The sequence below is a fragment of the Rhinopithecus bieti genome, unplaced genomic scaffold (assembly GCF_001698545.2).
Source record: "Rhinopithecus bieti isolate Rb0 unplaced genomic scaffold, ASM169854v2 scaffold_7888, whole genome shotgun sequence".
NCBI classification, from domain to species: Eukaryota; Metazoa; Chordata; class Mammalia; order Primates; family Cercopithecidae; genus Rhinopithecus; species Rhinopithecus bieti.
Genome location: NW_016805944.1, coordinates 2,041,532 through 2,052,764, shown reverse-complemented (window position 1 = coordinate 2,052,764; position 11,233 = coordinate 2,041,532). Strand labels below are relative to the sequence as shown.

Genomic DNA, 11,233 nt, shown 5'->3' with positions numbered 1-11,233 from the left:
TTTTTTTTTTTTTTTGGGACAAACTCTGTCACCCAGGCTGGAGTGCAGTGTCAAGATCTCGGCTCACTGCATCCTCCGCCTCACAGGTTCAGGCGATTCTCCTGCCTCAGCCTCTCGAGCAGGTGGGATTACAGGAATGCACCACCACGCCCTGCTAATTTTTGTTATTTTTAGTACAGATGGGGTTTCACCATGTTAGCCAGGGTGGTCTGGAACTCCCGACCTCAGGTGATCTGCCTGCCTCAGCCATCCAGCGTGCTGGGATTACAGGCGTGAGCCACCTCGCTCCGCCCAAAGTGTTCTTAAGCAAACACATTCCATCATCCTGGTCGGGGTAGAAGGTTGGAGAGCTCCCGATAGAGGACCCAGTGGGGAGAGGGTTGGGGAGCTGCCAAGGGAGGCCCCAAGGAGTTTGGATGGGCGCAGGCATCTGTGATGGGAGCTCCAAAGAGCACTTCTCTTCCTGCAGCTCCGGGATTGTGGAGGGCTGCGGGAGGTGGAGGTGACTGCCTGCCTGGTGTGGAAGGACTGGCCTCACCGAGTCCACCCCCACAGCCTCGTGGGGAAAGACTGCACTGACGGCGTCTGCAGAGTGCGGCTTCGGCCTCATGTCAGCCCCCGGCACAGGTACCCACCCGCTGATCTCCGACCTCTTGTCCTTGATTATGGAGATTCTGAGTGGCTGGAGATCACACATAAAACCTTAGAGCAGAGGGCAGCTTGGGTACACCCTCCCCACTGCCTCTCCTAGGTGGGGAAACAGGCCTGGGGACAGTGGAGAGCCTCACCTAGGCTGGGAGCCCTGCAGCACACAGATTCACATACATGTTATCCTTATTTTGTAGAGGAAGAAACTGAGGCTCAGAGAGGGTAAGGAGCACAGATAACTGATGGCAGAGCTGGGATTTGACTGCAGACCTGACTTAACTGCAAGGCCTGCTCTTTCTCTTACTGTACAATTTATCTTTTTTTTTTTTTTTTTGAGACGGAGTTTTGCTCTTGTTGTCCAAGCTAGAGTACAATTGCACGATCTCAGCTCACTGCAACCTCCGCTTCCCAGATTCAAGTGACTCTCCTTCCTCAGACTCCCGAGTAGCTGGGATTACAGGTGTGTGACACTATGCCCAGCTAATTTTTTGTATTTTTAGTAGAAACGGGGTTTCACCACGTTGGCCAGACTGGTCTCGATCTCCTGACCTCAGGTGATCCTCCCAGCTCGGCCTCCCAAAGTGCTGGGATTACAGGCATGAGCCACCGTGCCGGCTTTTCTTTCGTTTTAAAGCAGAAGCACTGTATAACTTTTATTTTGCATATGTCCACAAATGCTTACACAACATGCAGTGGTTACATCTAAAACTTTGAGCATTTTTTCATAGTGCAAAGAGACAGAAAGACACTCTTCACTGTGTTGCGCTGACTTTGGGCAGAGCCCTAAAGGCAGCACACACTTCAGAGGTAGGGCTGAGTATTGCTCACGCTCAAGTCCTGAAGATTTCATTTCAGTGATTTTTAGACTTAGTGAAAATGTCAGTTCCGAGAGCAGAGATCTTGTCTCTTACGTTCCCTGCTGTATTACCAGTGTCCGGCACAGTAACTGGCACATAGTAGGTGCTCAGGAAATATTTGTGGAATGAATGAATACTGCCATGTTATGCAATTTACAGTCCCATCAGTAATGGGTGAGAGCACCTGATTCTCCACAACCTCACCGGCACAAGGTATTATGAAACATTTTGATTTTTGCTATTTTGATGAGTGCTCCAAAACAAAGGCATCTCATTGGTGTTTAATTTGCAGGGTTTTTTTCTTCTTTCCTTCCTTCCTTCCTTCTTTCTTTCCTTCTTTTTTTTTTTTTTTGACAGAGTCTCACTCTGTTCCCCAGGCTGGAGTACAATGGCGTGATCTCGGTTCATTGCAATCTCTGCCTCCTGGGTTCAAGCAATTCTCCTGCCTCAGCCTCCCAAGTAGCTGGGATTACAGGCGCCAGCCGCTACACCTGGCTAATTTTTGTATTTTTAGTTTCACCATGTTGGTCAGGCTGGTTTGGAACTCCTGACCTCGTGATCCACCCGCCTCGGCCTCCCAAGGTGTTGAGATGACAGGCGTGAGCCACCACACCTGGCCCCGCAGTTTTCTTATTAAAGATGAAGTTGGGCCGGGCGCGGTGGCTCAAGCCTGTAATCCCAGCACTTTGGGAGGCCGAGACGGGTGGATCATGAGGTCAGGAGATGGAGACCATCCTGGCTAACACGGCGAAACCCCGTCTCTACTAAAAAATACAAAAATCTAGCCGGGCGAGGTGGCGGGCGCCTGTAGTCCCAGCTACTTGGGAGGCTGAGGCAGGAGAATGGCGTAAACCCAGGAGGCGGAGCTTGTAGTGAGCTGAGATCCGGCCACTGCACTCCAGCCCAGGCGACAGAGCGAGACTCCGTCTCAAAAAAAAAAAAAAAGATGAAGTTGGCCAGTGTTCTCATGTGGTAAAGATGAGGCATGTTCCGGGTCTTCTCAAGAATCCTTGACATACTTATTTTGATTTTTTGAGACAGATTCTTGCTCTGTCACCAGACTGGAGTGCAGTGGCATGATCTCAGCTCACTGCAACCTCCACCTCCAGGGTTCAAGCGATTCTCCTGCCTCAGCGTCCTGAGTAGCTGGGATTTCAGGCACGTGCCACCACACTGAGCTAATTTTTGTATTTTTAGTAGAGACAGGGTTTCACCATGTTGGCCAGGATGGTGACGGTCTCTTGACCTGATTTGCCCATCTCGGCCTCCTAAAGTACTGGGATTACAGATGTGAGCCACCGTGTCTGGCCAAAAGGTTTATTTTATTTATTTTTTTATTGTTTGAGATGGAGTCTATCTCTGTTGCCCAGGCTAGAGTGCAGTGGTGCAATCTCGGCTCACTGCAACCTCTGCCTCCCGGGTTCAACTGATTCTTCTGCCTCAGCCTCCCGAGTAGCTGGCATTACAGGCATGCACTACTGTGCCAGCTAATTTTTGTATTTTTAGTAGAGACAGGGTTTCACCATGTTGGCCATGCTGGTCTTGAACTACTGACCTCGTGATCCTCCTGCCTCGGCCTCCCAAAGTGCTGGGATTACAGGCATGAGCCACCGCGCTGGCCTTCTAAGAGGTTTAAACCTCAGACCCTTTCTAATGCTGGGACCCCTGGGCTTGGGATGTCAGCCCCTGAGAGCCTGAGCCCCACAGCAGCATCTGCCGGAGCCTTCCTGCAGGTTAGGGCCACACCTGCCTGCTCACGAGCACTCCTCTCCCTCCCCCATCATCCCCTCAGTTTTAATAACCTGGGCATCCAGTGTGTGAGGAAGAAGGAGATTGAGGCTGCCATTGAGCGGAAGATTCAACTGGGCATTGACCCGTACAATGGTGAGCCCCCTGCCTGACCTGACCATCATGTGTCTTCCCAAACCCCTTGCCTTCTGTGCTCACCCTGGTCCCCTCACCACTCCAGGCCCCACCGTCTCCTCCAGCCCCATCCCTTCCTCATTCCCCTGTACCCCAAAGAGGGTCTCCACTTCCCACCCTCAGCCTCCCCATATCTCCCCCGACAGCTGGGTCCCTGAAGAACCATCAGGAAGTAGACATGAATGTCGTGAGGATCTGCTTCCAGGCCTCATATCGGGACCAGCAGGGACAGATGCGCCGCATGGACCCTGTGCTTTCCGAGCCCGTCTACGACAAGAGTGAGTTGACAGTGCTGTGGCCATTAGGATTGCCCTTGGCTGCAGGTGTCAGAATGTCCCGCTTACAGAGGCATGAGTGGCTCAGGTGCTGTGACTCACGTCTGTAATCCCAACACTTTGGGAGGTCAAGGTGGGAAGATTGCTTGAGCCCAGGAGTTCAAGACTAGCCTGGGCAACTTGGCAAAACCCTGTCTCTATAAAAAAAATTTAAAATTAGCGGCCAGGCGCGGTGGCTCACGCCTGTAATTCCAGCACTTTGGGAGGCCAAGGTGGGCGGATCACGAGGTCAGGAGATCGAGGCCACCCTGGCTAACACGGTGAAACCCCGTCTCTACTAAAAATACAAAAAATTAGCCTGGCATGGTGGCGGGTGTCTGTAGTCCCAGCTACCCGGGAGACTGAGGCAGGAGGATGGCGTGAACCCAGGAGGCGGAGCTTGCAGTGAGCCCAGATAGCACCACTGCACTCCAGCCTGGGTGACAGGGCAAGACTCCATCTCAAAAAAAAAAAAAAAAAAATTAGCTGGGTGGTCAGGCGTTGTGGCTCATGCCAGTAATCCCAGCACTTTGGGAGGCCGAAGCAGGCAGGTTACCTGAGAAGTCAGGAGTTTGAGACCAGCCTGGCCAACATGCCCAAATCCTGTCTCTACTAAAAATACAAAAATTAGCTGGGCGCAGTGGCAGGCAACTATAATCCCAGCTACTCAGGAGGCTGAGGCAGGAGAATTGCTTGAACTCCGGAGGCGGAGGTTGCAGTGAGCTGAGATCGTGTCGCTGCGCTCCAGCCTGAGCAACAGAGTGAGATTCCGTCTCGAGAAAAAAAAAAAAAAAGCTGGGCATGGTGGCATGCACCTGTAGTCCCAACACTTTGGGAGGCTGAGGTGGGTGGATCACTTGAGGTCAGGAGACCAGCCTGGCCTATGTGGTAAAATTCTGTCTCTACTAAAAATGCAAAAATTAGCTGGGCATGGTGACACACGCCTATAATCCCAGCTACCCAGGAGGTGGAGGTTGCAGTGAGCTTAGATTGCACCACTGCACTCCAGCCTGGGCAACAGAGCGAGACTCCGTCTCAAAAAAAAGAAAAAAAAGAAAAAAAAAAGGGGGCTGGGTGTGGTGACTCACGCCTGTAATCCCAGCACTTTGGGAGGCCGAGGCAGGAGGATCATCTGGGATCAGGAGTTCGAGACCAGCCTGGCCAACATGGCGAAACCCCATCTCTACTAAAAATGCAAAAATTCTTGGCCGGGTGCAGTGGATCACGCCTGTAATCCCAGCACTTTGGGAGGCCGAGGCGGGCGGATCACGAGGTCAGGAGATGGAGACCATTCTGGCTAACACAGTGAAACCCCGCCTCCATTAAAAATACAAAAAATTGGCCGGGCGCGGTGGCTCAAGCCTGTAATTCCAGCAGTTTGGGAGGCCGAGCCGGGTGGATCACGAGGTCAGGAGATCGAGACCATCCTGGCTAACACGGTGAAACCCCGTCTCTACTAAAAAATACAAACAAAAAAACAAAAACAAAAAAAAACTAGCCGGGCGAGGTGGCAGGCGCCTGTAGTCCCAGCTACTGGGAGGTGGCAGGAGAATGGCGTGAACCCGGGAGGCAGAGCTTGCAGTGAGCTGAGATCACACCACTGCACTCCAGCCTGGGTGAAAGAGCGAGACTACGTCTCAGAAAAAAAAAAAAAAGAGGTCTTCTAATATTGTAGAATGAACAATCTGTATAACTATACCAGGCAGCCCAAGGGAAGAGGCAGCATAAGTAATAGTCTCTCTCCCTTTCTGAAAGAGTGCATTATATTCCACAGAATCACCCTGGTAGACTTCTGCTTATTTCTCAGCGGCCAGAGCTTGGTCCCATGGCCACTCCTAGTTGCAGGGTGGCCTGGGAAAGCAAGTGCTTAGATTTTGCAATCTCTATAGAGGGGTACAGGCATAGAAGAGGGGATTGGGAATAACTGGTAGGTTTTAGCCAACCCGTAGTGGCTGCTGTAATCATCAAAATGGGATATTAATTCAGTCAGGGCATTTATGGATGCAAGTGATAGAATCCCAACTTAAATAGGCTTAAGGGGTAAAAAAAGAGAATAATTTGTTCTATTAACGAGAAAAATGCAGATGTAGCATAGTGCTTCAGGTCTGGCTGCATCCAGGACCTCAGTGATGTCATTAGAGATCTGTCAGTCTTTCAGCTGTTCTTCCTCCATGTTAGAATCCAGGCTTATATCCTACCTGCCGGCACCTGTCCCCAACTCCCAAGGCTGCTTTTAGCTTCTTTTACCTAATAGCTTTGCTTCAAGCCTCAAGTCTATCTTTCATTGGCCTGGTTTTGGTCATTTCCTCCTTTTTGACCAATCAGCTTTGGCCAGAGGGATGCACTGCTCTGATTGGCCAGGTCCGGGGCACGTGATCAATTACTGCTGAGCTAGGAAGTGGGCTCAACCCTGCCCAATCCCAATTACGAAGATGAGGGGTGGTCCCTTGAGGGAAAATTGGAGGCTGTTAAAAGAAGAGGGGCCAGGTCTACTAGATTAGATGGGGAAAACAACAGGTGTCCACTACCAGATTGCAGTCTATCAAACTCTCCTCAAGGAACCTTCTCTGACCTGGGACCCCATCAACTCTCCCTGAGGTCTGAGGGTCTCCATTAAACATTTTTTAAACATTATTTTTGTTTATTATTATGTTTTTTTAGAGATAGGGTCTCACTCTGTTGCCTAGGCAGTCATGCAGTGGTGCAGTCATAGCTTACTGTAGCCTGAACTTCTGGGCTTAAGTGATCCTCCCAGTTCAACCTCACAAGTAGCTGAGACTACAGGCATGTGCCACCACACCTGGCTAAGTTTTATTTTTAAAACTTTTTGTAGAGCTAGAGTCTCACCATGTTACCCAGGCTGGCCTGGAACTCCTGGGCTCAAACCATCCTCTCTCCTCGGCCCCTCGGTGACTGAATTCTCGGGTTTTTTTTTTTTTTTTTTTTTTTTTTTTAATACACTTCTTCCTCTCTCTCCTTTCCAGAATCCACAAACACGTCAGAGCTGCGGATTTGCCGAATTAACAAGGAAAGCGGGCCATGCACGGGTGGCGAGGAGCTCTACTTGCTGTGCGACAAGGTGCAGAAAGGTGAGGGGCCTGGGGCAGCAAGCTGGGGCAGCAAGCTTGGGTAGCGTGGGGTCTGGCAACTTGGAGGGGTAGCCAGGGAGTCTGGGAGGGTGAATGGATGAGAAAGAGCTGGTTAACCAGGGCACCAGAGTGCAAGGGTCCAGAACGCTGTCTTTGCAATCAGATACAGCTGATGGGTTCATTAACTCCCTGAGTCGCCTGCTCACCCGTCTGCGTAGGAAGACGGAGGCTCCTCTGTGGTGACCCATGCTGCGTGCTAGACGGTGCCATCACAGAGCTCACGACATGTCCAGAGGACTCTGATGTTAAGGGTGGAATTGCATAAATGAACGGTTTATGGTGGTTGTGATAAGGGCTATGGGCAAAGCAAACAGACGACAGAAGAAGTAACTCCACTTCGGCCGGGCGCGGTGGCTCAAGCCTGTAATCCCAGCACTTTGGGAGGCCGAGACGGGCGGATCACGAGATCAGGAGATCGAGACCATCCTGGCTAACACGGTGAAACCCCGTCTCTACTAAAAAATACAAAAAACTAGCCGGGCGAGGTGGCGGGCGCCTGTAGTCCCAGCTACTCAGGAGGCTGAGGCAGGAGAATGGCCTGAACCTGGGAGGCGGAGCTTGCAGTGAGCTGAGATCCGGCCACTGCACTCCAGCCTGGGCAACAGAGTGAAGACCCGTATCTACTAAAATACAGAAATTAGGGCTGGGCGCAGTGGCTCATGCCTCCAATCCCAGCACTTTGGGAGGCTGAGGCAGGCGGATCACTTGAGCTCTGGAGCTCGAGACCAGCCTGGGCAACATGGTGAAGACCCGTATCTACTAAAATACAGAAATTAGGGCTGGGCGCAGTGGCTCATGCCTGCAANCTCAAACAGGCTTTTTTTTAAAAAAAAAAAAAAGACAGCTGGTCACTGTGGCTCAAGCCTCTAATCCCAGCACTTTGGGAGGCTGAGGCAGGCGGATCACTTGAGCTCTGGAGCTCGAGACCAGCCTGGGCAACATGGTGAAGACCCGTATCTACTAAAAATACAGAAATTAGGGCTGGGCGCAGTGGCTCATGCCTGCAATCCCAGCACTTTGGGAGGCCAAGGTGGGCGGATCACCTGAGGTCAGGAGTTCGAGACCAGCCTGGCCAACATGGTGAAACCCCATCTCTACTAAAAAACACAAAAATGAGCTGGGTGTGGTGGCTCACACATGTAATCCCAGCTACTCGGGAGGCTGAGATGGGAGAATCGCATGAACCTGGGATGCATAGGTTGCACTGAGTCAAGATTATGCCACTGCACTCCAGCCTGGGTGACAGAGCAAAGCTCCATCTCAAAACAAACAAACAAACAAAAAAGTAAACAGCTGGGCACAGCAGCTCATGCCTGTAATCCTAGCACACTTTTGGAGGCTGAGGCTGGCAGATCACTTGAGCTCAGGAGTTCGAGACCAACCTGGGCAACATGGTGAAACCCCGTCTCTAGAAAAAATAAAAAATTTAGCAGGTGTGGTGGTGCGCACCTGTAGTCCCAGCTACTTGGGAGGCTGAGGTGGGAGGATTACTTGAGCCTGGGAGGCAGAGGCTGCAGTGAGCCAAGATTGCACCACTGCTCTCCAGGCAGGGCGACAGAGACAGACCCTGTCTCAAAAAATCAAAACCAAAAACAAACTGGCTGGGCATGTCTCTCATGCCTGTAATCCCAGCACTTTGGGAGGCTGAGCAGGGAGGATCACTTGAGCCCAGGAGTTTGAGTCCAGTCTGGGCAACATAGCAAGCCCCTGTCTCTACAAAAAAAAAAATAAATAAATTCTTTTTATTTTAATTAAAAAATAGCCAAGCATTAGGCCGGGAATGGTGGCTCACACCTGTAATCCCAATACTTTGGGAGGCCAAGGTGGGCAGCTCACTTATGGTCAGGAGTTCAAAACCAGCATGGCCAACATACATGGTGAAACCCTGTCTCTACTAAAAATATAAAAATTAGCTGAGTGTGGTGGCTCACACCTGTAATTCCAGCTACTTGGGAGGCTGAGGCATGACAATCACTTGAACCTGGGAGACAGAGGTTGCAGTGAGCCGAGATCATGCCATTGCACTCCAGCCTGGGCAACACAGTGAGATTCTGTCTCAAAAAATAAAATAAAATAAAGTAAAATAAAATAGCCAGGCATGTTGGGGCATGTGCTTAAAGTCCCAGCTACTTGGGAGGCTGAGGTAGGAGGACTGCTTAAGTGCAGGAGTTGGAGGTTACAGTGAGCTATGATGGTGCCACTACACTGCAGCCTGGGCAATGGAGTGAGACTCTGTCTCAAAATAAAATAAAATAAAGTGAAGAAACTGGTTCCAGAGTTATCTAGTAACTTCCCGAAGTTAAAACAGAGTTGGTAGTGAAGCGTTCTAGCCTTCCTGGGTTCCCATCTTGGCTCTAACACTTGCTGGCTGTGTGACCTTGGACAAGTGACTTTACTTCTCTGTGCCTTCATTTTCTTCTCTATATAATAAGGTACCTAATAGTACCTTCCTCATAGAGTTGTTGTGCGACTTAGAGGCAATCTATATATATCTGACACATATAAAGCCTCAGTACATGGAGTTACTGTGATGACAGGCAATGCAGTAAGACAAAAAAAATAAATAGCAGGCAGAATACCATCATGAATCCTGACTCTTCCACTACCAGTTGTGTGACATCTCAACACTTTCAAGCCTCAGTTTCCTTTTCTTTCTTTTTTTTTTTTTTAGAACCAGGCTCTCCATCTGTCTGGAGTATAGTGGTGCGATCATGGCTCACTGCAGCCTCAACCTCCCAGGCTCAAGTGATTCTCCCACCTCAGCCTTCTGAATAGCTGGGACCACAGGCGTGCGCCACAGTGCGCGGCTAATTTTTTAATTTTCTTGTTGAGACAAGGTCTTGCTGTGTTGGCCAGTCTGGTCTTGAACTCCTGGCCTCAAGTGATCTGCCAGCCTCAGCCTCCCAAAGGGCTGGGATTACAGGTGTGGGCCACAACGCCTGGCCAGGCACCTTTTTTCTCTGCTGACTGTGCCTGGTATCCTTTTGCCATAACAGATCATGGCTGTGAGTATGACTGTATGCTGTCCCCTGAGTCCTCTTACTGAACAACCTGAGGGTGACCTTGAGGATCCCTGGACTTGAGGGGGATAGTAATTCTACCTACCTCTTAAATTGTTATAAGGATTAAGTGAGATAATACATATAAAAATACATAAAACAAGACCAAGTGCAGTGGCTTACACCTGTAATCCCAGCACTTTGGGAGGTTGAGGTGGGCAAATCACGAGGTCAGGAGATTGAGACCATCCTGGCCAACGTGGTGAAACTCCGTCTCTATTAAAAATACAAACATGGCCGGGCGCGGTGGCTCAAGCCTGTAATCCCAGCACTTTGGGAGGCCGAGACGGGCGGATCACGAGGTCAGGAGATCAAGACCATCCTGGCTAACATGGTGAAACCCCATCTCTAATAAAAATGCAAAAAAAAAAATTAGCCGGGCGTGGCGGTGAGCGCTTGTAGTCCCAGCTACTTGGGAGGCTTAGGCAGGAGAATGGCGTGAACCCGGGAGGCGGAGCTTGCAGTGAGCCGAGATCGCGCCACTGCACTCCAGCCTGGGCGACTGAGCGAGACTCCATCTCAAAAAAAAAAAAACAAACAAACATTAGCTGGGCATGGTTGCGCATGCCTATAATCCCAGCTACTCGGGAGACTGAGGCAGGAGAATTGCTTGAACCAGGGAGTCGGAGGTTGCAATGAGCCGAGATCATGCCACTGCACTCCAACCTGGAGATAGAATGAGACTCTGTCTCAAAAACGCACAAACAAAAAAACAAAAATAGCCAGGCGTGGTGGCATATGGCTGTAATCCCAGCTACTTGGGAGGCTGAGGCAGGAGAATTGCTTGAATCTGGGAGGCCAAGATTGTGCCACTGCACTCCAGCTTGGGCAACAAGAGCGAAACTCTATATCAAAAAAAAAAAAAAAAAAAAAAAAAGCCGGGCACAGTGGCTCACGCCTGTAATCCCAGCACTGTGAGAGGCCGAGGCGGGCGGATCACGAGGTCAGGAGATCGGCCCATTCTGGCTAACACGGTGAAACCCTGTCTCTACTAAAAATACAAAACCTTAGCCAAGCGTGGTGGCGGGTGCCTGTGGTCCCAGCTACTTGGGAGGCTGAGGCAAGAGAATGGTGTGAACCCAGGAGACAGAGCTTGCAGTGAGCTGAGATCGCACCACTGCACTCCAGCCTGGGTGACAGAGTGAGACTCCGTCTCAAAAACAAGCAAACAAACAAACAAACAAAAAAATATATATATATATACATAAAACACCTAGTGACTGGCACATAATAGGTGCTCAATAGAAAGTTAGCTGCCACTATGATTCGTTTTTTTTTTTTTT

General features: G+C 50.3%; 1 protein-coding gene across 1 annotated transcript in view; it reads left to right on the top strand.

The window, feature by feature from the left end:
- RELB (RELB proto-oncogene, NF-kB subunit) overlaps positions 1-11,233 on the top strand; it is a 52,505-nt gene that overhangs the window by 30,032 nt on the left and 11,240 nt on the right. The window contains exons 5-8 of the mRNA XM_017874282.1: positions 470-627; positions 3,298-3,389; positions 3,575-3,706; positions 6,727-6,831. Of these exons, the coding sequence (XP_017729771.1) occupies positions 470-627; positions 3,298-3,389; positions 3,575-3,706; positions 6,727-6,831 (487 nt within the window). The remainder of the gene's footprint in view (positions 1-469; positions 628-3,297; positions 3,390-3,574; positions 3,707-6,726; positions 6,832-11,233) is intronic.